The sequence below is a fragment of the Mchenga conophoros genome, linkage group LG22 (genome assembly GCF_057382185.1).
Source record: "Mchenga conophoros isolate Kocher_MC1m ecotype Shallow Benthic linkage group LG22, M_conophoros_male_GT1.1, whole genome shotgun sequence".
NCBI classification, from domain to species: domain Eukaryota; kingdom Metazoa; phylum Chordata; class Actinopteri; order Cichliformes; family Cichlidae; genus Mchenga; species Mchenga conophoros.
Genome location: NC_140546.1, coordinates 22,082,858 through 22,110,204, shown reverse-complemented (window position 1 = coordinate 22,110,204; position 27,347 = coordinate 22,082,858). Strand labels below are relative to the sequence as shown.

At 41.2% G+C, this 27,347-nt stretch overlaps 1 protein-coding gene across 4 annotated transcripts; it reads right to left on the bottom strand.

The window, feature by feature from the left end:
- Window positions 1-23,831, bottom strand: snx13 (sorting nexin 13). 4 transcript variants are annotated; one of them, XM_085262462.1, is made up of 25 exons: window positions 23,659-23,831; window positions 15,090-15,202; window positions 14,866-14,968; window positions 14,644-14,733; window positions 11,046-11,167; window positions 10,811-10,929; window positions 10,600-10,704; window positions 10,419-10,507; window positions 10,114-10,197; window positions 9,862-10,000; window positions 9,626-9,714; window positions 9,386-9,485; window positions 7,060-7,253; window positions 6,758-6,862; window positions 6,493-6,663; window positions 6,334-6,403; window positions 5,680-5,858; window positions 5,246-5,353; window positions 5,040-5,150; window positions 4,656-4,817; window positions 4,484-4,555; window positions 4,062-4,207; window positions 3,880-3,948; window positions 3,685-3,797; window positions 1-2,587 (listed from the first exon to the last, which is right to left on the bottom strand). In XM_085262462.1, the coding sequence occupies exons 1-25, from the start codon at window positions 23,668-23,670 to the stop codon at window positions 2,352-2,354; spliced, it is 2,901 nt and encodes a 966-aa protein (XP_085118588.1). In that variant the 5' UTR covers window positions 23,671-23,831; the 3' UTR covers window positions 1-2,351. The 4 variants fall into 4 exon arrangements, with proteins under 4 accessions (XP_085118588.1, XP_085118589.1, XP_085118586.1 ...); XM_085262463.1 differs by having other exon boundaries at window positions 5,680-5,822; XM_085262460.1 differs by lacking the exon at window positions 23,659-23,831 and adding an exon at window positions 23,317-23,441.
- Window positions 23,832-27,347: the final 3,516 nt, after the last annotated feature.

The window sequence follows — 27,347 nt, the reverse complement described above, 5'->3', positions numbered from 1 at the left end:
TTGTTCAGTTAGTCGGAGTTACCTTTTTATTAGTGTTGTACTGTTCTGAGCACAATGCTCACAAGGAAAATTTTGATAAGCATGATGCCAAAATAAACCAAAACACCCTAAAGTCATTTTTCAGTTGCTTAAAATGATCATGACATCCTGATGTTTTCTTTTTTTTTTTTAGGTTAAAGAAAAATATGAAAATAGAGTTGACAGTACATTTAGGCACACTATTAACACATACTGTACACAGATATGCACAATTTTCATTATCATATTCATATATACTGGGGTTAAAAAAAACATGAGCCTTCCTGTATGGAGAGGTGTGCAGAAAGTTAAAGGTGATACCGCCTTCGCCATCATAAGGGACACATTATTCACCTCCCAGTAAGCGAGGCTCCAGTCCAGTCCAAGCCATGTTGTCCTGCTCAGCCAATCAGAGTCCATCGGGGCAGCTCGGTGCAAGCAAATCACAGCAGACGAGGAAGTTTCCGTCCAATGACTGCAGCAGAATGGGGCGCCGTTTAGTCAATGGGGGAGTGGGACTCCCACACTTGCTACAGTAAGTGCTTATTAGTAGTGATTCTAGTGGTCACAAGACACAGCTCTTCTGTGAACCTGTCTCACCCGGGGGGGGGTCTTTTCAGCGGTCAGTTCATAATAACAAACCTCTTTTCACACTTCACAGGCTTCAATGCATGAAAGAAAGAGCAGTTGTTCAAGGCCACCTCTGAAGTAGCTGTCCCCCCGCCACAGTCTAATAATCATCTCTGATTATTTCTGCAAGAGTCAGCTGGGGATAAATGGGGAAAATAACCCCCTGCACACCGAAAAGAAAAAAAAGAAACAAATCTAAAAAAGAAAAATCAGACTTATAAAACAAGTCTGTAAAATTAAACATTGTACTTTTATAACAACGGAATGTTAAGTTGTCGGGGGTAAGAGGACATCTCTGGGAAAAGAGCTCTCGCTTTTTCTACTATTAAAATAATTTTCAGTAATACAATGATTCAAAAATGCACATGCCTTAAAGAAAAGAAAAAAATATTGCACCAAATCCAAGTCGTTTTTCCTCTGACCAAAGGTGGTTAGGGACACATCTCCATATCTCTGTCCTGATTTCCTTGTTATGTTCAGTCATGTGAAGGAGAGCTACCTCTAGCGTGCATCTCTTGATCAGTGTACACTGTATATAGACTTAAGGCTGGTTCCCCTAGCTCACACTGGCACAGTTTCTGACAGAAGAGGGTTGCATCTTTGTGCTAACCACACACGCACGCACGCACGCACACACACACACACACACACACACACACACACACACACACACACACAGACTTCTGCTCAAGCCAGATACAGAACAGACCAGAGAGTACATTCTTGAATAGTTCCTGACAATAACACACCTCAGTGTGTCGTCACAGCCTCACCTTAAGGGTCATTAAAGGTCAACGTTGCATTCTTTTTCTTTGCGTGATATGAAACACAGTAATGTTTCCCCAATGTCAGAACAGTACACACACATACGAACAGCATGAGCTTTGGTTGCTGCAGGATATGAGAGTAGCATTAAAAAGGGTTCTTTGATTGGATGATCGAGGGAAGTACAGGTGATCTAAGACTTGAGAGAGAGAGAGAGAGAAAGGGTGGAAGAAAGTCAAGACAAGCACTGAGGCTGAGGAGAGAAAAAAAAAGGATATTTGTCACATTTTAAAAACAGCGGCTCTTAAACCCAGTGCAATCGACGTTTTTTGGTTGCGAAAACACAGTTTGCAAGTGATTTTTGCAGCTTAGATGTCTACAGCATGAGGGTGGGTTTGATTACAGCTGTGCGGCCACTTCGCTGACGTGGAGGAGGACCGCACTGGCCAACAGATAGAAGCAGGAAGGTAAGGCAAGGTGTGGGTCTAATGCTATTGAGTCCTGCAGTTTAAAAACAACGATACCTGTGGTTGGGCTCTCTGGACCATGATAAAGCAGCATCAGCTGGCCCAGAATGACGCTCAACACAACAACAACAAAAAAAGTCTCAAATGGAGCAGGGGAACTAAAAAGAAAACACAGCCAAGTTCAGTCTTGGTGCAAATTATGAGATTTGTGTTTGCGCGTGTGTCCAAGTGTTACACATCCTTCGTTTCTGTCTTGACAGAAATAATCAGCCAGATAAAATAGAGTGATTTCACCTTCAGCAATGTGTGAGGGAAGAGGAAGGGCAGAATTCTCTCTCTCTCTCTCTCACACACACACACACACCCCCCTCAACAACAGTCATATCAATCCCCACCACTGCCACTCACATCCTCAGCTCTCAAGTCTGTGTATCTTATCGGCCCTTGTCCTGCTGCCTCTGTCCTCTCCTGTCACCTCTTGAGGGAGGTGGATTTCAGTTTCTGGTTGTATCTATGGATGCGTGGCGAACGGGAGTGCAGCTTGACAAAGAGCTCGGGGAATTTGTACTGAGGGAACATGGTCTCCAGGAAGCCCTCCAGGAAAACGTAGACTAGGCGACGGTTCATGGGTTGGTACTGAAACATGTCAAAGACGCGGAGGATGCCCTTCCTCGTGGTATCGGCTCCGATGATGTGCTTCAGCTCATCTGAGGAAGAAGGGGGAGGGAGACGTAGATATCAGCAGCGTGAACAAGTTTGGTTCTGTCAGAGGTTACTTCCTGTTAAAACTGTGTCTTTCCTTCCCACTGTCACCAAATGCTTGCTCAGGGGGAGTTTTCTGTTGTTTTTTTATTGTTCTCTCTAACGCTTCAGCATCTTTACTTTTAAGGCGACAGGTATTTGGCGCTTAATAATTAAAACTGAATGAAATTGATTTTTTGTATGAGTTTACAGCACTGCAAAGAATTCCACCTTTCCTTTGGTTCGCATTAATATTACTGGAATTTTTAGTCTGACAGCAGAAACAAAGTAAAGATATGGCACTAAAGAAAAGTGAGCATGAGTCATACAGATGTCCTCACTGCACCTCATTAGGGCTTGGCTACCTTCACATAGACACCTGATAATACAGCCTCTCAATTCTTGTATTTTCTGTGTACAAATATATTTCTAGCTCTGTGCTTTATCAGAGGTGCAAACCATCAAGGAAAGTGTGTAACTGGCAAAAATGGTCTAGTTTGATGTCACCCTTGCAGTTTTCCAATATGCTTTCTCTGCCTCATTCTAGTGCGCTGACTCATAATTAGCTTATTGAACAAATGATGGTTAAACAGCATTTATACCGCCTGGACACAAGAGGGGGGCAGTGAGTTCATTTCAGTCATTTCTTAAAAGCAGACTTGGACAAATCATACAGAGGTCAGTCTCTGGGTGGTTCTCACTAACTTACTCCAGATTCACTCCTAAACTAGAATACTATTGTGCTGTACTTCAATCGTTTCTTCACACATACCAGATATCGTCTTACATCGAAATTGTTTGTCATAGTTTGGAGTGGTAGTACACAGAAGAGCAGTGGATTAAACCCCTTTATTAAAAAGCTGTTGGTGACACCCAGAAAGATGTCACAGATTCCTCCCTCCTCACAGCTTTTACTTCCATATTCAGTGGGACAAGCAGGGACTGAGAACTGCTTTTCATTTTAAGTATGAATGCTTCAAAGATAATGAGTAAGTAGATGTGGTTGTCTCTATTTATGGCTAGGTGCTAGCTTTATAAAGTGTGAGTGTGTGTGTGTTTTCACCTGGCATGATTCCCAGAAGGCTGGTTTTGGCAGCTACTCGTGTCCTCATGCGGATGTTCTTGTCCCGGCGGGGCGGGGTCTCAGCTAGAATACCATTGGGCCAGTAGGAATCCCTGTTCGGAGGCGGAGCACTAAAAGTTATACAGTACTCCTCTGACTAATCAGAGGTCTTTAAAACAAAAGGCGATGAGTTACCTGAACTTCTTGACGTAATCTGCCACCTGCTCTGGTGACGTCAGGTAGTCCACATGATCTACGATTTTCCTACAGAAAGAAGCAAACTTTAAATATTTCAAACTACTATTTGTATAAGTGATAACATTTTCCCACCTTTAACTGTATGTCAGTCTTTTTTGCAGGTTTAATGTGACACTCACCTGTTGATTGTGTCCCCATATGTGGCCCTGATGAGTTGCTGCAGAAGGTTCTTAATATTCCTGCGCAGCCACTGGTTCTTCTCTTTGAGATCAAACACCTCGTCCATCAGCAGCAGCATTACCCGGAGTGGGATATTATCATCCACCTGGAAGCAGTTTAATTTAAAGCACGGTTAAAGGAATGAAACAGCAGCACACTGACTCACATCAGAGACTTTTGCAGAGACATGTCAACGCAAAGAATGCTGAATTAAAATCTACAGGGTTATTCCTAACAGCAAAGATAATGGCAGAAGGATAAAAGCTTTTCAAATCCTCATTTTAGTGGGAACTTTTTAAGCAGTTTCTCATCACATTTAACTGATGAGCCGATGTTTGTACTCTGAGGCATTTCAAGAAAACTTTGGAAGGACTTTGCTCACATTGTCATCGAGCTGAGCAGAGACTCGACAGTGCTCAGGGTCGATTTCAGACTTGGGGAGGATTGGAGGCACCTGGGAAAATCAGAGGTTAGATTAACGACTACAGAGGATCAAGCGAAGCCCGTGCTTCACAACGTTAACTCAAAACACTTGCAGTATTAAACGGTTCTACCTTCAGTATGGATTGTTTGATATCCTGACCCAGTTTTTCTGACATGCGGCCCATGTTATCGGAGACTTTGGTCACTCCCTCTGCTAAACTGTCTGGGAAGGCTTTTACTGCATTGGACACGTTTCTCATGGAGCTCCGCAGAGGGTTCACAAATGTGTCTATCTGATGGGGGAATAAAACAAAAGCAGAAAATGTACTTTATAGACAAAATGCCAGTCACATGGTGAATAAACAGCTGATCAGTAATGAATGATTCTCCAACATACTAAAACGTTATAACACAATATCTACACATCTACTATAATATATGTAGTAATTAAAATAAAAAACAAAAAAAACTGCACAACAGTTAAACAGGTATTTGCATTTGAGAAAAGGAAATACCTTCCGTGCAAACTCTCCTTTGCCCTTGCTATAGGCCTTGTTCTCTAGGAAGTCATACACGTAAGGGATCAGAGTTGGGCAGGCCTTCACCATCTCTGGGTTCAGCAGCAACTGCAACAAATGCGCACCAAGAACTATTAATGGAAGGAAAAATGCATGACAATAAAAAAGAATAACATATATAAACTATCACATAACAACATTACCTGTAGGTAAGCATTGAGGTCTTTTTTTCTCTTCTCCAAGAAGTCTCTGTCCATGTTATTGAAGGTCTTCTTTCCTGGCAGCTTGAGGATTGATGCCAGGTTCTCAAACTAAAGCAGAGCAAGATTACAAACTGAGACTCAGAAGAAGAAAATGCAGCTGATGACTTTCCCTTATTTTCTGTCACGTTTACATTTATCGTAACAATGTTGGATGCCAGGCCAAAGTTTCTATGATAGAAATAATGAGGTCAGTGTGTCTATAAGTAATTCCAGTGAGTCTGACGTTTAGGCTCACAAACTTGCCTCCAACATTTTTTTTCTCTTGTGCCGTCAATATGGCGATACGGTCACGTCAGCCACCAGGCACCACCGGCCTTTGTTTTTTACTTTAAACCGTGTAAAAGTGGTGTAATAGAGTTAAGTCCCACACACACCTGTTCAGTGATTCTCATATGGAAGTCATGGAAGTCTGAGTAGCGGCGGTAGGTCTTCCAGGCATCCTCACTGCCATCTTGGTTGCGTCTAACCACAGTGATGGTGTACAGTGCGTAGGTCTTACCGTGGTCATTGCACACCCCTGCAGCACCCCAGAAGCCGGGGAGACAAGCATCAGCTACCCGATCCGGTAATACATCCAACATAGGGAATTGGAAAATGGGGGATGGGTTGAAAAGAGCAGCGGAAAGACAGGAAGTGGGCAAAAGGGAAGTGTTGCAGGTGTAATATAGGGCAGTAAAAGAGCAAGCAGAGGGGAAAAGTGTGTATGAATGGGATAAAAGGGAGGAAAAGTGTAACAGAATGGCAGGAAAGGTGAGGGAGGGAGGGAGGGAGGGAGGGAGGAGGGGAAAAAGGAAAAACAGAAAAGTAGTGAAGGTAATGGAGTGATAGAAATAAAGAATACTGGAACAATGTGGCACAAAACAGCAGGCACATGCAGATGAAACGAGCTTAGAGGTGAAATGCTGATAGAAAACATGCAGGGAAGGACTAAAAGGAAGTAACAGATACCCAATATCCAAAAGAAAAATCACACACACACAATCCAACATGTTAGAAGAATATAAAACTAAACCACTCGGTTGGCGTACCTGTGTCAGAGATGAAGGCATGAAGGTGCATAGATTCATCATGGCAGGAATTGGGCAAGTCATCCAAAGACTGAAATCACAGGAAACAAATCATCATAAACTAATAATAATAAACAGCACAGACAGATAACCCATAAATATTAAATGAAAAGGACTCACTAGGTTTATGCTTCCTGTTGGAGAACCATTAAAGGACTCTCCATCACCATCGTCAGACCCTCGGTAGCTTGGCTCTTTCAACATGTCCAGCTCTGCAAGCATGCGGACATAGAGAGGGCTCTGCTTGAAGGACGGGTAATACCGCTCATCGCGTAGCATCATGTCATACACCTGTTGTAAAGTACAAGCAGTAGTATTTGTTAGACTGGGAGGGAAAATGCAGCGCAAGCAGGAAAAAAAAACAAAAACAAAGGGAGGGGGGAACCTTTCTCTGGATTTCATCAAATATCTCTGGCGTGGGGTCGTCTTTCCGTAGCTTCTCCCCAAGCCTTGTTAGTGATGCCTCGTCCACCTGCACCCTGGGGGACGCCTGTTAGAGCAGACAGAGCAAAGAGGTTAACTTTTCACATTTATAACTACAGAAATGAAAGACAGCTCTTTAAATTTATCTATAAATAAACGTCCCTGTTTCTAAAAGAGAAGTTCAGACACTGTGTAAAATATAGCTGAAATGAGTCTGGCTTAAAATATCGGAGGAGGCTGTGGATGCATGACATTTTCAGCTACCTTGTCAGAGAGGTATTGTTCATAGACACCCAGTGCAGCTGCCTTCAGCAGCCCTTTAGTGTCACTAGGCTGCTTCTTGCCGTCCTTCTGCCAGCTCTGCATGGCCTCCAGCTGCTGCTGCGCCGTCACCCTGTATCCCTCCACTGTGAGCCAGAAGAACAGCTCGGCCTGGGCCCCCGCTGCCTGCATGAAGTCTGGGTCAACAGACAGACAGCATTTAGTCTCCTAAATCATATGATGCATATGATATACTCACAGGTGTCTGCTTACGATTAAGACTCTGGCTACACATACATACACGGCAATCACGGCCAGTAAGTTTTATACTCAGTATTTTTGGCAGCCTCTGGTTTCTGGCAGCCTCGTTTCTAAAGATCAAGTTATGATATCAAACTTCTACTTGTTTAGTTTTGAGTTTTGCTTTGATCTATGTACAAAAATGTTACACGGCATTTGAAAACCAAGCTATAGCACAAAATGTCTTTCCCTCAAAATTTCTAGATTACTCACAGCTGAGTGTTTGCTGATTGAGCATTTGGGGCAAAAAAGGCGAGTGATTTATTGACAGTTTATGGATCGGACACTGATCAATTGTCAGACAGTTCTAAGAGACATTTGGAGACGGTGAAGTTATGATATTGGAGATATTGGAGAGTCCAACTGTTTAGAATTGCAGCATTGCTTGGCTGTTTTTGTGCACAGGTGGGATTTTCATTCTGACTTTTCCTATGCTGTGTCACAAATTAAAACATTTTAGGCAGCATAAACGTTAGCATGCTTTTGTTTTTGTTTCTTGGTGCAGCCAAGATCTCAGCTGAAGTCTAGAGTAGGGATGGGTATCATTTAGGTTTTATCCGATACCGGTGCCAAACCGCTACTTTTGAAACGGTGCCGGTGCGTAAACCGGTGCTCGAACCGGTGCTTAAAGAATGGAGAACACAAACTTTGTCCAAAAACCTCTCATGTTTAACTGTTTTCCACTTTTTCTTTGGTCATTTTAGCCTTTTTTGCCAGGGTGAAGGGAGCATCTGCCATCAAACAGGAAGACAGCTGCATGTAACTACGACGGTGTTTGCTAGTTCACCTTACGTGCATTAATTTAATAACGTGGTTAGCCTACTCAACGTAAATTACACACGAACAACATTAAGCTACTCACGCAGAGAAGAACGGCTGCTGCTGCCATCATCATCCGTCATCATTTCTGCTACACTGACAGGGCTAGGGGCCAGGACTCTCCTCTTCGGGTTTTTGGGGGATGTTGCTAACTCCGGGTCCGATAACAGGCACCACACCCGCACTCGGTGTGAGGTCTTGCAGCAAGGTATCAAAAATACGGCGCATTTCTCGACTTTTAAAAAAACGCTATGCGTCGCCAGGTGTTTCATCAGATTCCAGGTGATACTGTGCAAAGGAGGTAACATCTTAAAGCACTTGTTGCAGGCTGCTGAGTTTGCATCTTTTGCTGTGAAGTACAGCCAGACTTTTGACCGCTTCGCCTTGGGCATTTTTAATCTGTAGCTCTGCTCTAAGAGAACGTACGTACCTGGGCCCGCCTACTATCCTCGGAAAGGTAAAATGATTGGCTAGAATCCAAAGTGTATGACATCTCAGGAAAAAAAAAAGCACCGAAATAAAGCACTGAAATGTGCGCTGCTTTTCGGTCTGGTTACTACCGTTTATGTCAGAACCGAGGTGACCGTGCATTTGCCTTGGCTGCACCCGATTTGTGGAATAACCTTCCTATTGCCATCCGCGCATCCGATTCTATCCAATCATTGAAATCATGGTTAAAAACCTTTTTATTTAACCTTGCCTTTCCTGCTCGTTAATGCCTGTATCTGATTCCTACACTTACTCTATTTTCCCTTTTATACATATCTTTTATGGCTTTGTGCTTTTAACATGTTTTTACTTGATATGCATTTTATGCTATTCTTGTGTGTTAGTGACATTGACCTGTTAGCACATTTGGTACTTTGTTATGGTCTTATAGTATTTATGTTTTATTTTCTTTTATGTGAAGCACTTTGGTATATCGTTGGTTTTTAAATGTGCTCTATAAATAAAGTTGTATTGTATTGTATTGTTTTTGTCATTATGTTTAGGCTAATGGGAATTCTCCAACCTTTAAAGATTCTCACACCGACATAAGCGACAGCAAAAGAGCATGTCTAAAAAAAAAACAGAGGCTGGAGTCCTACACTAAAGCCCTAACATTCATGTGTTAGGGCTTTAAAAAACATATGATTAACAGAAAAGTTCAGAGTTATAACTACAGTGACCTTTGGCGTCTATGTGATACGTGAGGTGTTGATGCACTTACCCATGAAGAACTGCAGGGCTATGTTGTGGACGAGGATGTGATCCAGCGGGATGACACACAGCTTTCCAAAGTTGGCTGCCAGCTTAAAGGCATCAACCTCCTACACAACACAGGAACCGAATAAGTAAAGAAGAAGAGAGCAAAGCATTAACATAACCAACGCGGACTTTGAGCAAAACCAGCTGACACCTGTGCAGACAAGGCTGTGCGATGCATGTTTACTCCCCTGCAGTTTCTCACCTTGCCAGACTGCAGTCTCTGGATCCTGGTCTCACACACCTTCTTCACAAACAGAAGACTGTTGATCTGGTTCTTGATCACGTTAATGTCTGAAGGACAGAGAAACAAAAAGCCATCAGGGCAGAAGAGGAAAGCAGTGTGCTGTTTCAATTAACATTCTGTAGTTACTGAATGAAAACAATCAGTTTTGAGTGTGTGTGTCTGATGCAAATGGAAAGAAAAAAGCGAGCGCCCACCGTCTCCAGCAGTGTCCAGGGAGCGGAGAAACTGCAGCTCCTCCAGCACCTTGTCTCTAACGGCCTCCAGCTCAGCAGGCTTATCTGTTAACTTCAGGATGTTCATGAAGGCTTCATAGTTACAGCTGTTATCCCGGATCTACACATAAAACAGGACATACAGCTACAAACACCAGCACCAAATCTCATTTGGTCTCCCAACCCTTAAATTAAACTGTTTCTTGGACAGTTTGGGGTGGTGTTAAACCTCACCATCCATATGACAAACTGGTTGATGTAGTCTGGGTCACTCAGCTGGTTGATCAAAGGAAGCAGCACACCACGCGCTAGCACCTCCTAAAAAACACACCACAGTGTATTTCCAGGCATGCTCGCTGTAATTTACACTACAAACATGTCACTGTACAGCACATTCAGGGGGATGCCGTGGCAACCAACATGGCAGCATTTGGCATGTGGCTTTTTTGTGATGAACACACAAACACTGGTTAATGGCATACATATGCATTTTTTATCTCTTATTTGCACCTCACACTAGTTTTTTTTCATGCACTCACCCTTAGGAAGTATCTCATATTCTTATTGTGGAAGTCTCCAGGAGGTAGTAACAGGTACAGAAGCAATTCACACAAGTCCCGAAGAAACCCTGACACACACATGCAGAACAGGGTTACAAGCTAGAACAAAAAAGTTCCTCATAACTGTGAAATGTAAGGCCAGAAACAGAGGCGTGTTTACCTTCTTCATCTTTGTGTGAGGTGCACACAACATCTCGACAAATCTTCCTTTCCATCTCCACCTCAGCCTCAAAGAAAGACTCCATCAGATCATCTGTTATGTCCCCTGTTCAGAAATCACTATTTAGTTACAGTCGTCACTATTCTTAAAACAGCTCTCAAGACATGGCAAACACGTTAATAAGTGCAGGGAGCGTGATGTATGCACGTACTTAGTTTGTCTTCTCTGTCACCGAGGCGATCCTGGGCTTTTCTGAAAACACGTAAATGTGTGGCAAAGTCGTCCACCAGGCGAGTGGTGAAGTAAGGCTGCCAGTCCACCTCTTTGGACCTTTGCATACAAATATACACAAAATATAGATTGCTTGATTTTTTGCTAAATATATTAGACATATAATGCGTTTGAGTGTGTGTGTGTGTGTGTGTGTGTGTGTGTGTGTGTGTTACCGTGTGGAGAACTGGACAAGGGCATTTTGCAGCGTCTGTCTGATCTCTAGTAAGAAGGACTCATCTTCACTCAGGGTGTAGTACCAGTATTGGATGTAGTCTCTCAGTGCAAACTGGATCACCTAAAGACACATAAGGAAAAAGTGAGGAGTTAGGCAAAATTCTGTAAAGACAATTCAGACTGAGTGAAGTGAGAACTAGAGAGAGGGATCTGACTGAATTGTCAACACAAACCTGGATAACCCTCTGATTCATCGAACAAACATGGAAGTAGATAAGAACAGTGATTAAAAGTCAAAATGCCAAGGTGACCATTTTAATCACATTTTCTGAAATAATCTCCACTGATAAACTGCCGGTAAGCAGAAATCTCACGACAGCTCAATTACACAGGAGCTGAGTAAACAGGAAGCAGTTTGTGCAAAACATTACAGAGACACAACATTAATGGAAGACTGAAGACTTCTTTGTTTAATTCAAAAATGAGATGAAAGTGTTACTGTAAGTATAGGGCTCGGGATTATACTCTCTTAAGGATGCACAGATGGGAGTACATGGATACAGATACAGTTTTATTCACCCTTTGATGACAATATCTATGCCACTTGAACTCAAACAGACCACATTACCCCCTCAGTTGGTAGAAAACAGGGCTTTGGTGGTATAAAAGAGATTGGGAGAGACTGCAATGTGAATAACTGTATATATTGCTACAGTAAAGGGAACAAGCAGTCATGTGCAAAAGGTAATTTTCACAGCTGCCAAAAACTAAGTACAACTTTACTGCTTTCATAGCTATTGAGGGTCAGTAACACCCAGGTGCTGCTAATCAAGTGCCATGTGAGGCAACAAGGCTTAGGCTTGCAAAGTTGGATCTGAACAAACCACAAGACTTCTGGAACAATGTGCTTTGAACAGCCCAGACCAAAGTGGAGACATTTGGCCCCGAAAACCAAATACAGCAAATCAGCACAAACACTTCATACCATGTGTCAGCACAGTGGTGGAGGGGTAATGATATTGGCTTGTTTTGCAGCCACTAAGTCGACCGTGAACTCCTCTGCATGCCCAAGTATTCTGGTTAAAGGTGTCATCTGTCCAACAACTAAGCCACTTAAGCCTGGATCAAACTGGGTCATGCAACAGGACAGAAAGTCAGAGAAAGTCCAAACCTCAACCTGACTGATAAGATCAAACACTAAAATTCCTTGATGACACGATTGTCTGCGAAATCATTTACCAAAAAAAAAAAAAAAAAAAAAGGACACCAATTCTGCAATAAAACACAAACCAGGACTTTTCTAACTAAAACTACACCAGCAATGTTTCTGACTGGAGCCGTGGATGCCAAGTATAAACCACGTAAAAAGTTACAGGTTTTAAAACGAAAGGGTGTGGAAGTCCCATCAGCTGAAGCTACAATATGAATCAGTGCAATACAGGATGAGAGGGAGCTGTGACTAATGAAAAAAGTGCTTATGTGAGCACATACAAGAGGGAAAAAAATGCCCAGACAATGTGTCAGAAAATAGTGACCACACATTTATTTCAGGGCGCAAGATTCAGCATTGTGCGACTTTACATTTCTCTGTGCAAGATCTCAAGGTTCACATGGAACTGAAAAGATAAATGAGAATTCCTAGAAACGGGCAAGGGGAGAGGAGATGCCATGCTAGAGCCGTTAGCGTCATCTGACCGGCACTAACTGCTGTGTCTGCACTTAACTCTGCCGGCCACACCGCTTTGCTGAGGACGTGCTAAAAAGTTTTCTGCTGCAAGTGTGGTAATCACAGAGCGGCATGGAAAGAGAAACTGACTAATAAACACAAGCCACAAAGTCGTTCTTTCCATTCTGCAATGCTTGCATAGGAACCATCAGTTAGACGATCAACTTGCAAATGTGTCAAGATGAGTTTAAAAAAAAAAAAAAAAGCAGTACAAACACTGTTGCATCACATGTCTCACATGTCACAGTCTGCAATGTCCACAGTTTACAAAGGACAAATTACACAAAGAGCTTTGGTGTAATCGTACAGAGTTTCCAATGATGTCAGACTAGTTGTCTAATGAAACAATAAAAAGAATCTCACTGTGAAAAAGTCACTGTGTGACAGATGTAAGGATTTTTATATAAAAACTGGGGAAATAAAGACAAAACATTGCAAGCTGTGCCAGAAAATAAACGTTTAACAACACCGGAGGAGCTTCATTCTGCTTAATGTGAAGAATGCCGCTGGAAACATGTACCACCAACATGGTTTCTATTACAAAGCACGACACTGGTACACAAAATAATTTAATTAAGTCATTTTATAATTGAATCATGTCACATTTTCCTGCTTTTGGCATGTTGGAAAAATGAATTTTGCTCTGACAAAACAATACATCACAAGAAAGACACAGAGCTCACAGAAGAAAACACCTGAAATGCAGACGTTACTGGGTCATGCAGTGTTTGACAGCCAGTACTTCTCTCTGATGCCATTAAGTCACTGACCTGGGCCAGCTGAGCTGATGGGTCAGACAGAGATTTAAAGGAGCCGGAATCCAAAAAGTCTGGAGTATTAGCATTTGTCAGGCAGGGACCTTCTCTAAGCTTCTCCCTGTAGCTGCTGTCCCATTATCACAAGTGCACTGCCCACTCTTAGCTGGGTGGGCACTGATTAAACCTCTCTTAAACCCACATTAGCTAAAACTTTTTATTGTAAATGTCTGAATGTTAAACAAGTAAAAAAAAGTGTTCTACCATAATTCTTTCAGTTTCCTGTAACTGCCTTTGGGCTAATTTGTATGTAATTCCTTATAATGATTTTTGACACTTAGTCTCACTCAGGTAATAATAGGCCCTTTTTTTAGTGGGCTGGAGACATTAATGTAATGAGCTGAGCCAAAAATGTGACATCAACAGACTGAATGGAGTGGCGTCACTGCATGAATCATGACTCCTTCACAAGAATCAAACCTGGCACTGAGGAATATGGACATGCATGCCGCCTCCTTGGCTCTCTAATTTTAGGAAGTCTGACAAAAAGCCATACACCGAGCAGCACGTATAACATCCTCATGTATTCCGTTTTTGTGTAATTATCAAATGACATCGCAGGATGTTTGGGCCACCTTGCTGTAACAACTCTACCTACATTGAGGTGGTACTCAAATTTAATAGAAAATAACCAAAACTGAGTAGAGCAAAGTCCAGCAGTGTTGAGTAGATGCTAGTGGAAAAGAAGCTTTAATGATCATGAGTGTCATTTTCTGAAGTTAGACCCAGCTCCTTTAAAGGCAGTGCTATCAAGGCATTACAAGTAATATAAAATTTTGAATTTAGAAAATAATACTTATCAAAACTCAACCAATTTCTTGCAAATTATTAGCTAATCATCTTATAAAATGTAAACATGCACTTGCTGTGGTAGTGACATAATGAAAGGGGCAAGGTGTGCTTATAAAGAAATGAATACAATTAGTACTGACACAGAGCTTTGGCCATGTGTTGTATGCCATACGATAAAACTGGTCATCTATGCTTCCCTACCTATGAAACACATGTACAGGGAATCACAAGACCTATCACAAAGACAGGCACATAAACACACACCTGCTGTAGTGGTTCATCTATGAAACTCGAGCCTGTGAGTCTTCTGTCAATTTTTATAGGCTTCATCTCCAGCTTCATCTCATCCAACGTCTGAAAGAGACAAAACATAACCCACAGTGAGACAGGAGTAAAGTAATCAGAGAAAACTTTAGTGACCTCCGTGACATCTGGCAGGCCGGGTCATCTGTTTGCACAGGCGAGGTCGAAGTGCGTGTATTTTACCTTCAGTATACCAATTTGTGTGGGTGGTAAGTACGAGTGCTCGCACTTTTCCAGGTGTTTCTCCGAGTTAATCTTTCCATAAAGCAAAGTGACCGCAAAGCCCCTGCAAAACAGAAATGTAATTTAGAAATCAGCAAAAAACTTATGAGCCAAGCTCCTGATGTGTTGTGGTTAACTGTGAAGCTTAAAGAGGTTAGATTGGCTTCAAACGTCTCACTGCTCACCCTCCAATGAAGCAGAAGATATAAAAGGCCAGGTAGAATATGGCAAAGGGTCCAAAAGTGACGAGGAACAGCACAACTCCAAGACCCCCCCATCCCCAGATGGACAGACTGGCCTGAAACACACAAGACAAAAAAAACACATACTCAATACACAATTCAATTCACCCCATACTCAGCTAGACTGATGATAATATTCTATAAACACATATAATGACCATTAATGGTCCTCCACAGAGCAGAGGGGAGGGAGATGTCTGCGCAGGAAGACATTACATAAAAGAGTGTCAGACAGAAACTGTGTGTGTGTATAATCCTGTACAATCACATCCTATGGTGTTCCTGTTGTTGTCAGTACAGGAAACAGAGCTCGTTTCAACCCTTTTCCAGCTCCAACTTTAGCCCATAGTTACTTGAGTATCTCCTTTTTTAGCCTTATCATATTAACAGGTACAGAAGAAGCTTTTTAAAAAACAAAACAAATGAAAACACAAGCTATACTGATAAGTTATGTCCCCTAAGTGTATGCTTAAGGTCATGATAGCAGGTATGAAACCTCAGGAGGGGTCTGCTGCACATATTAAACCAGGCCGCGGCACCTTAGAAAATAGCTGTGAATGTGTTGTTATGAGTTACAGCTGCTTATACAAGGATCCTTAAATGTTCAAGGAAAAAAAAGCCTCCAAAAATGTTCTCACTGTGAAGCCATCAGATAGAGTCACTGACAGGCATCACGATCAGTGGTGATGATCTTCGGCTGCCTTACGTTCATGTTAGAGTTCCTTAGATAAACAAATCCTGTGACGGAGCCAGAGAGGAGCACACAGAGCTTCCTTTGGACACTGAGACATTGTTCTCACTGTTACAGTCGACTGCCACCAGTCGGATGACACACATTAGACTAGCTGCCAACAGTGTCACATCCATAAACAGAGGCCAGTCAGTTTACTGTGTAGATACAGAGCTAGACTAATTAGTAGGGCTGTTCGATATAACGATATATATCGGATGACGATATAAAAACATCTATCGTTTCATTTTATGCTATCGTTTGTTTTGTGGTGTCGCAAAATAAACTGTTTACCGCAATGTTTTTCATTGTTTTGATTGTCACTGTAGTGGCTATATTAATTTCTTAAAGTTCTCTCTTTTGCTCATATTTCATATAACCACACTACGGACAGACACGCGCCTGTTTTTATGTGTTGTCGTTAGCAACAACGACGGTAAAACCATCGCGTGTCTGCTTGTTTATGTTCCACATAAACCTTTCACAATAAAGCTCAAGATCTTGATGAGACTTTTCAAAATAAACTGAATCACGTGAAAGAGTATGCAGAGTATTTACGGATGAGAAGCAAAAAAGAGCCGTCAGGTGCTGAAAAATAAACCTTAGATTCAAACGTTAGAACAGGCTTTTACGCTGTGTAATAAATACTCACAAAGAAAACGGCAGCCGTTACAACTTATGTCTAAAAATGCATCCTTTAATGCATCGGTTAAAACACTCGACTCCAGGTACACGACGCCCAGCTGGAAACACTTCACGCAAGACGAGCTGCCCGAGATTCACAGAATTTACAAAAAATGTTAAAACTTTGTGATTTATATTGTTATCGGACGACAGATGTCTTATATCGGGATATGAGTTTTGGTCATATCACACAGCCCTACTAATTAGTGCCAAATACTATTAAGGCATATGGACAAATGAAAAGAATAATGAAGAGTAATCTGTGGCTCCACAGACATGCAAATGCACAGTTTTCTTGCTTAACGCTAAAAGATAACTTAGCTATCCAAACATCCATCTTCTTCAGTTCATCCAAGGCCTGGTTCTGGGGGCAGCAGTCCAAGCACAGAAGCCTAGACCTTCAGTTTATCTGGGGGAACACCAAAGTGCTCGGGGGCCACCCGAGAGACATAATCTCTCCAGCGTGTTCTAGGTCTGCCCCAGGGCCTCAGACTTGGAGGTGCCGATTCTCATTCCCGGTGCTTCACACTCAGCTGTAAATTGCTCCAGTGCGAGCTGGAGGCCACCACTTGATAAAGCCAACAGAATCACATCATTTGCGAAAAGCAGAGACGAGATTCTGAGACCACCCAAGTGGAAATCCTCCGCCACTTGACTACGCCATAACAACTATGAACAGAATCGGTGATCTAGATAAATGATGATAAAAGAGGAGTGAACATGTTTGAATCAATGAACCTCAATTTACAGTACTGGCTTAAATGTACACTCTACACTGTAGCCTGATGTGAAAAGTACACATATGAAAGCTATGTTAGGTCTTTCAATAATATCCAGTTACACATTTTGTTACCATTATAATTTAGGAGTAAAAATATGCTATATCTACGGTAAATGGACTGGTTCTTATATTACACTATTCTACTCATCATAGCACTTTACTAATTGACTCATTTACCAATTCACACAATCACTTTTTTCTATGCTCTTTCTATGTAAGTGCTTTCATTCACGCACATTCATTCTCTGACAGACACATTGGAGAGCAACTTGGGGTTAGTATCTTGCCCAAGCATATTGTGCCATGCAAACAAATGCAGGCTGCATGAACACCAACCTTCCGATTAGCAGAAGACCTGCTCTACCACCTGAGCTACAGCCACCGCCCATGAAGACCGTGAGGCACCAATCTGTTTATTAACTTAATTAGCACTGGTGTCACCGGTTTTATGCATTTCAGTTTTAAAACAACGACAACAAAACAAACCGCACAATATTCATTACGTTTGTGACAATTGTAATAGCAGAAGAATACACAAACACCAGCACATTGCCCACTGCAATATTGGCTCGATGGAGGAGTTCAAGACTATAAATCAAGCTTCAAGCTACTGTGGAGGAGCTGCTGTGATGCATTGACAGATTATGACGTTAAGGACCAACAATGGTCAGAGCTATAGGCAATAGAGAGGTATTTTTTCCCCACTGATGCATTACTCAATATCATTCATAATAAATTTAATCTGTCTCGCTATAGTTTGATGTCGCACATGCAGCCCCAGAGCACACAGGTAAGTGTACACACATTATTGCAAGGTGTACTTACGAGGTAATTAGAGGAAACAGGAGGATATTTCAAACTTCAGCCTGACATTTTTGTTTGTATGGCAGAACTCTAATTAAAAATAAGTTAATAAATTAAATTAATAAATTAAAAAGAAAAAGGAAAGAGCCAGTGAATTTTATGACATCAGCGATGTCATAAAAACCTGCTATGATGTACGACTTGGAGATGGCTGCACTGAAAAAAAAGACAGGAGACCGAACTGCAGGTGGCAGAGTTGAACATGCTAAAATTTTATACAGAGCTGCCAAGCGGGAGGAAAAGAAGAAGATTCCTGCATGCAGTAAAGGAGGACATGCAAAGGTTTGGTGTGACTAAAAAGGATGCTGAGGATAGGGTGAGATGGAAGCAGATTATCTGCTGTGGTGTCCCCACAGGGACAGGCCTGAAGAAGAAGAAGAAAGGGACAGGTATCCTAACATCTGAGTCATGATAGGTTTAAAGACAACTATGAAGCTTCTTTTCATTCAAAGCAAAGTTCCTAGACGCAGGAATGCTCAGTGAGGAGTACAATGTACAACTCTCTTTTTTGTCTACTACAGAGCCCAATATGTTTATGAATGTTTTTCATGTTAAAAAAATGTGAAATATGTACATTTTAGAATGCAATGCCCACTTGCTTCATACAATATCTCTGAATTTATAGATTATGAATTTAAGCAGTCTAATACTGGTTGCTATTGTTCAGATGGGTTTGCTTGCTGACTTGACCTTGTCAGCATGAACGTCTTTATTAAAACTGGCCATAATTGTTTGTCCTGGTCCAGAACTGGAGCAGATAAAACTAGAACAAACACAGCCTCTCAGTTGGATCAGGTTTGAAAAAGCTGATAACGGGCAATTTGAAACAATAACTTCACTAGTACTGGTTCAGATCTTAAAGCAAAGCATTTTTAAAGTCTTACTCTGAAGCACTTTGGACCGCATATGCGCACGAATAGTGTTACATAAGTAAATCTGACTTGAGGTGAACTTGTGACGTCCCTCCTCACCACATCAGCTGAGGCTAGTTTCACAGTAAATAGGATAAATTAAAACCTGAGGCTGATGGCTGTCACTGAGGACCTTCTGACCCTGATGTTGCTTACTCATCAGAGTCAACTAGACAGGCACTGACAGTGTGCAGGCCAAGACATATGGGTCACATTAACAGAACAGCAGGATCTTTGAGAGTGCCTTGGAATAAATGCTGCATACCTGCCTGTCACTTTGTTTACAAATGTGGTTATGGGAGAGGCAGGAAGTATTAGAGGACATTTATATGCAGTGTAATAACCCTGTTGGGTACATGCAGTTCTCCACCCTATATTTCACCCTGTCTTGTACCAAGGGTGACATAATTTCACTATCTCGGTTGCATAAGACATTGCAGTTTTTCTTATTGTTGAAACACCTTAACTGACTACACAAACACAGGAAGGACAATTTCCAACCTTTTCCTCAATTTCTTGCCTCTATTATAAAAAGCACAATTTTGATCTATATGGATGTAAAGAAATCAACTACTGCGAACATTGACTATAATAAAATGTCTCAAACTTATATGAATAAACTGAAGTCCAGGCTGCAGAATGTGTTCAAACTGGCTAGACTAACCCTCTTCCTTAAGTCATAAAGGGCGAGAACAAAGTCACTGATTGCAGGGTTGGGAGGAGAAATAGGGCTGGCCAGCAGAGAGATCCATTATTACAATTTAACTAGGAGTGTAGCAACACAGAGGAATGCTTTTCAGAAAGGTTGCCACAAAATGTGACCATCAAAAACAGATCCACGTGTCCTGATATCTAACACAACCAAGAGAACTATAACATATCAGCCAGAATCCTTTTATCATTTAAAGGAGATCCAAATTAAACCGCCGTGCAAACAAAGAAACAGTCTGAACTGTTGTTCAATTTCCTCCCACACTTACATCACAGGGAACCAAGCAGGTACATTTTCAGGAGAGTTTGAAAACTTTTTGCCAAACCAACAAAGTCATATTTACTACCATAATCTACATCCTCAGCCTGATGGTAGTAAAGAACAATTATAATACATCACCATCACACACGCTAACAGTGTGATGGTGTAGTAGTAACTTATGGATTTTGTTAAAGATTTTTGCTAAACAAGATCCGGGTCCAAAGTTAGCAAAGCTAATGCTTGTGACTAACATCTGAATAAAGGCAGAGTGCAACTAAATTTAGCCCACGGTGGAGGGGCAACCAACTTTCCACTGACTTTGTATTTGGTGAAGGTGCCTCCCTATCAAGTGGCTTCACTAAACTACAGCAGCTTGTCAACACGGAGCCAACATAAGACGTAACTGAAGCTAGCTAGAAGCATTTCATTTGCATTTCAGCTCCTAGATACATATAATATTTATTTGTGTTTTCCTTCCAGCTGGTTCAGAGTGTAAAGTGTTGTGCTTTGTCTATACTAAAATAGGACCAAAACAGGGACATATGTAACTGTACTCACCAGAGCAAACCACAAGCTATGCTGTGCTTACTGCAGCATCCAGCAGTTAGTTAGGCAAATCATCTTATTAATCATCTTAAACATGTTTTTTAATAAATAACACAAAAGGTAAGTAATGTGTACACTTATGAGAAAGAGTGTTTTTAGACGTACTGAAGCATATACAGTCTGATCAATTACACCCTTTAAAATTCTGTGACTCCTGAGAAAGAGACTGAATGTAGTTCAAAAGGGAAATGCAAGTATATGTTTGACGTCAGTGGTGCTAGTAAGCAGCAGTGAATGTGCACGCTATCAGTAGGACTGTGTGATGAGACTGTGGAGGCTTGGCTCTGTAGAAGAGATGATAACTGTGAGTCATTACAGCTTACACAGGGCTTAAAACATGAACCATCTGTTCCAGTGATTAACACCCAAGCCCATCAGGGATCCTCACATCTGAATATCTAGGCAATTCCTTATGCAATACACACTAAACAGACACTCATTAACACAAAAGTGACAGTATTAAAGGCACTGGGCGAGATCACAGATGCAGATGGGCACTGAAGTACCGCTCTCATGCATTTCAAATTGTTAGTGGCTGGATGTTACAGCATGGCTTCAAAGAGAATTTCAGAAGACATGTTTAAAAACATCTGTCAAAACCTGCTTCATCATCCTGAAAGGATGCTCAGGGATAAAAATCATTACCTGTGTGAATATGCTGGCCAAGGATCAAATACAAAAATATAATTGTGGACTTTACTAGGCTTCAAACAAAGACATATTTTTATTTTCTAAACTTTAATATAACCAATTTAATATTTTGAAATGAATCTATATATTTGTGTTTTAATATTTCTTACAAATTTACTTACAAAGAAGTAGAAGACAATCTAGAATTTAAAAGGAGTAAAACACACAGAGGCAGTGTGTTTTGAAGAACGCTCTGGATGCCCTTGACTCCAGGCACATTCAGATATTCACACGTAGCCTCTTATCAGTGTGTCTGAGAATATTTTTTCCCTAACTTTCCACCATGGACGTGCACACACACGCATGAAGAACTACTCAAGGGTGGATATTTCTATTTTTGTGATCAATGTAAGTCCTCAAGTGCTTAGCTGCAAACCCTGGGTAGTGTAGTCATTAGGTGAAAGGTTAACTAGGCCCGTTAAAGCTCTCCTGTGGGAGATCATGCCTGAGAGAGAGAGAAAGTAAATGGGTCTGACTGATCGTGCTGGCCTAATCCACCAGGACCACTGAAATGCAAAGAGCTGCTATATTAACCTTAGGATCAAAAAGGCAGAAGTAGTAATGATGTTAATTTCCAGAGAGGACAAGAAATGTTGTAGTTCACTTCTCTCCAGGATTTGAACTTTATTACAAATTAATAACAGCATACTAATGACCCTGAAAACTGAATGAGCAAATGGTCCAGCTTGTTTTGTCTAGTTCCCCTGAGTTGTGGTTTGATACTGTTATTACCCTGGGGAGGGTAAAGTAAGCCACACCCCTCCTCTGTCACAAACAGTGTCCCCAGCTGCTACTTTTCACCTTCCAGTGAGAAGCAGCTCCAGGAAGGCAATAACTGGTTATTTATACTCATTATGTATTCAGCTAGTAGCGATCATCAGGTTGGCAGTAACCCAACTAGAACTGAAACTGTAACACACAACCAATGAGCATGCGGTGGGAACTGAACTTAAGCCTTATCGAGGCGCTGCAGTAATCATGACTGTTAACAACTCCAAATCTGATGAATCATGTGAGCTGCGTCGTGTCTCGGCATGACCTAGACACACTGTACATATATCTGGATGAAAAGACAGGTCTGAACAGAGCTTAATTCATGAGAGCTGTGAGCCTCTTTGGCAGGGAAACAACTTGAACAGCACGTAGAAGGAAGAGGAGATACACTAGCAGGCCTGATGTGACAGCATGCTGGACTTAATATCTACCAAGCTTTGATTAAGGGAGCTTAACGAGGTTTAGCAAGTGCTAAAAAGCACAGAGATAACGCTGTGTGGCTGTGGACGAGCACACGTGCACTCCCATCAAACTCAATATACAAAGGTGAATTGATCAAGTTGTGTAGACAGGCCACTCACTCACAGAAGCAACTGAACTACAAAGGACTACATAAAACAAAGCGATATCTTTCATTGATTTCTTACTAAGGTTACCAGAGACTAACATTTCCAAATAGCAACTAAGCCAACTAAGTGTAACACGTGACTGCCCACCTCACCTGCAGCTCAGATGAGGTGGGCAGTCTGCTCTTTTAGCTGTCCTTTCAGGTCGCTAAACTGGGGGGCATCCCGTGAGATGTAAAAAAAAAAATCTCTGCAACCACTGATCAACAACAATGGCCTTTATTAATATTTCAAGACAAGCCTGCGTTAGGCCGTTTAGATGTGTATGAAAGGAGGGAAGAAGCCGGTATGACTGACAAGCTTATCCACTACATCTCAACTTGACATCAGTCATTAATGCCTGAAAATTGATTTCCCACACCATTCACACTGTCTGCATCTAGGTGTAACAGCGCAACACGTTTATTATCGACATAAATGTTTGCATCCAATGCAGATTGATCAACAGTGGACCGCAGCTGCGCCGATACAAAAATGTAACTTTCCTTAGTTAGTCTCTCTAGCCGTCAGCCAATCTAACGCCCAGCTCACCTGTATTCGTTGTAATGTAGAAATTCGTTTGTGAGTATCTTCATTCATAATATAAACGCAGAGTACCGACATTGCCTGTGTCGAGCTAATTCCAGCGCAGTGTTGACAGTGCGGATATCCTAAGCCCGTCGTATTAACTTAGCGTTAACGGTGTAATCCCGCGCTGACTGCCACTTATAGCTGACATGCTTTGTGAAAACACAGCGGCAGCGAACAGTCCTCTCTCCCGGCTCCCGTGTTTACCTGCGGGGCTAGGCGCTAGCTGCTCCAAGCTAACTAGCTATGTCAGCCACAAACTACTGTACCAACACGCGCGAGACTTTTTCACGGGAGATAACTTACCTCTGCAAACATCGTCTAAAAGGCTGTAAGTTGCGGCGGCTCTGGCTAACCCCACCACATTGTAACATGCGAAGAGGAGGTGATTTTCTTGGTTAAAATCGGTCGTATTTCCAATCTCCGTACTGTCTTCGGAGCGTCGCCATGTTTGCAAGGTTTACGTCGTGGGTGCCCCGTTTCTGGACGTGGTCACGCCATTGGCTGGGAGGCGATGACGCCACATGCAGCGATAATCACGATTGGCTGACCTAAATAAATTATTAGTTCACAAATTTCTGACAGACTGTACCCAAACTGTAAGTCATTTTCAGCCAATGTTTTTTTTTTTTTTATCTCTTGTTATCTCGCACCAGGCCTTATGAAATAGAGAAAATAATCATCAAGTTAACAACAGCATTAACAGTTTCCAGTAAATGCAATTACAGCAAGTCGTTGAAGCCTAAAGCATCAGCAGACCATCACACTACCAGCCCTATGATTGACTGTTGACTGTTTTATGTTCTTATTATGAAATGCGGTGTTAGTTTTACACCAAATGAAACCAAATCTAAACCTTCCAAAAAGTTCAGCTCTTTTTCTTGTAATGCCACGGAATATTTTCCCAAAAGTCATGAAGATGATTTTTGCTAATGTGAGTCAAGCCTTTGACTTCTTTTTGGTCAGCAGTGGTTTTCTCTTTGGATCTCTCCCATGGTTGCCATTTTTTCCCACGCTCTTTCTTATTGTTGAATCATAAACTCTTTAGATGTTTTTCTGGGTTCTTTGTGATCTGGATGAGTCATCGATGCACTCTTGGGGTAATTTTGGTAGGTTGACCACTCCTGGGAAGGTTCACTACTGTTCCAAGTTTTTACCATTTTTAAATAATGGCTCTCGTCGTGGTTCACTGGAGTCTCAAAGCTTTAAAAACGGCTTTGTAAACCTTTCTAGACTGAGGGACGTCAATGAATTTGTTTCTCACCTGCTTCTTAAGATTGTGGCAGTAAGTGCTGTATTTCTAAATCTTTTAGCCTACTCCACTTTGACTTGCTCTATTTAAGTGATTTCTTGACCCAACAGGTCTGGCAGTAATCAAGCCTGGATGTGGCTACTTAAACTGAACTCAGCTTTCCAGAAAATCTAGTTTATCACAGTCAGTTCATGGCTTAGATAGCTTTTCCCTTAATAAATAGAATCTTGGTTGAAAAACTGCATTTTGTTTGGTTTACTAAGATTATTTTTTATCAGTATAAACATTTGTTTAATAACGTGAAAAATGTAAGTGTGAAAAATGTGCAAAAAACAGGAAAACATCAGGAAGCTGGCAAATACTGTTTCTTGGCACTGCATTAGTTCATTTACTGCAAAAGATTCTGTACAGAGGTCATAGCTTGCACCACCCAGTAAAACACAAAGCAGTTAACAATGGCTCCACCTACATAAACAGACCTCTTTCACTACATGAAAATGGTAGGTAAACAGAGGTGCCACTAATAATGTTAATTAAGGCTTTGCACCTGAAACAGCCAAACCTTCCTTAATGTTATTTGTAACAAGTTTTACATAATATTTCATGTCAAAATAGCTACAATTTTAAAGAAACGTCAATAATTAAATGCTAGCATGACTTTCTTTCACTCAGTGGTATTTAGTAGTTTTGATTTGATTCTCCAGTGCTCTAATAAATAGAAGAATTTTTTACTGCAGTATGTTAACCCTAATAAATGTATGGTTTAATAATATGCCTGGCAGTCAACCTCATCAAATACATGATAACAAAGAAAGATCAGTGTGCAGTTTGATCACGTGTTTGGCAGTGGCTACCTGCAAACATGGTACCAATGCATAATTCATTGCCCAACTGCGATCTTCATTAACCTGTGCTCTACCTTACATTGCCTGGCAAAGAGAGGACATTGGAGGAGGTTGTACAAAGGGGCAGAGACAAAGGATCTCAGAGTGAATAAAAAAGATGGATGCAACAGAGATCTATGTTTTGTTCTAGGTCACAGTACCTGTCTCCGAAGTGACAGCCACATCTGAGTCACACAGCAGGTAAGGGTGAAAGAAGACAAAACAGGTGCCTGCAGGTCCACAAGAGCAGAGAGCACACGTCGGACTATCCATTCTTTAATACACAGCAACACATAAGAGAGAGCTCCTTAAGCCTTTCATGTTTCTTATGTCTCTAAATCCCTTTACTGTTTCTTGTTTCTGTCAGCTGATTGCTTGCTCTCAGTCTCACACGGGCACAGTGAAAGTTAATAACAGTAGACTTTATACCCTTGGTTTATGAGTTACACCGCTGTTGTAATCAAAACAGGTAATGAACTAAATGGTGCCTTTGCAAGGTGTAGATACACCTAGGTTAATATTAGGCTATTTATCATATGCAGTAACAAAAATAACAATCACTTGTTGATCAACCTGTTTGGGAGGTATGCTCATGTTTGCATCATAGGGCTTGGCTTTTAAAAAAAATAATAATAATAAGGCCAATACAAAAAGTAACTTTGTTTCATGATTTTGCATCAAACACATGAAATGCACTTGCTCAAAAAACATAAAAACCGAGGCATCTTCAGAAACTACAGCATGTGCAGCGTCTAATTGACGTTGTTGCATCTTTACCACTAGATGTCACCGTCAACCCAAGTTAAACTCCAATGGGGGAAACTCCAGTGTCAAATAAATCATCCTGTACACCAGGGGTGTGCCGTGACTTCTACACGAAGGCAAACCGTGAGGACCCCCACCTCCAATATAAACAAGCAGACAAGCAAACAAACTTTCCTTCAATCTTCCACTCTGGACCTCATTAAAACATACAATTCTGACAGCCTCTTGCTGCGCATTTTCAGGATGTCTACTCCTTTCTGTACTTCTGAGGAAGAATTGCTTATGTACTTATGTGTTTATAATCTAAAAATCTACTATTAGTTGACAATGATGAGTGGTGAAATTTAAAAAACAAACAAGAACAAGAACAAGAACAACATTTACTTTAGCAAAAGTGTCAATAAAGCATAAAGAAAACACCTCACTATGCATAAATATGTATTATTGGCAAATTTTACATAAAGTATCAAAAGTAAAAGTATTTATTCTACAGAATCAGAACATCAGTGTTATATGGATAATTTCTATTACTGCTGTAGACACCTTTTATTCTGTTTATTCCACAGTAGTACATCACATGTTTGTAATGTAGCTGTCCCAAACCATGTAGCTGTAATGTGAGAGTCACATGTTTCTAAAAAACAAACAAACCCATAAACAAATACAGCTTTTAACTGGGTCAGAAACACAGAAATATCTTTGAGAAGTATATTAAAAATATGTAATATAGACTGTGTGATGTTGTTAACTGTTTATATCAACAGCAGGCTTCAAATATTTTTGGAAAATTAAGTTAGCGTATAACTAGCTGTATCAAAACAGCGTTGTACATTTGGGAAATTGAGTAATTTTTCTGGTAATTTGAAATTGTTTGTGGAGCCTGCATCTCTTTAACTTCTTGTTTTTTTTAAACTCGACATGTTAGGAGCTCATCTCTCTGTCATTAAAGGTTTCATTACTAACAGGCTAAACAAGCTTTTAAAAGTCACAAATGTTGGCCAAGGTGGTTATTAAGAGAATAGTTATCTGTTAAAATGATAAATGTGAGTGCTTATTTTCTTGCTAATGCTTCTTCTGTTTCCACACAAAGCAGA

Excerpts from the sequence above, each read along its gene's own strand:
- snx13 (XM_085262460.1), bottom strand. The coding sequence starts at position 23,388 with ATGTCGGTACTCTGCGTTTATATTATGAATGAAGATACTCACAAACGA. Across the intron at positions 10,508-10,599 it reads CTCACACAAAGATGAAGAAG|GGTTTCTTCGGGACTTGTGT; the intron begins GTAAACACGCCT and ends TGTGTGTGTCAG. Across the intron at positions 5,859-6,333 it reads TGCCTTCATCTCTGACACAG|CTGATGCTTGTCTCCCCGGC; the intron begins GTACGCCAACCG and ends CGGATCGGGTAG.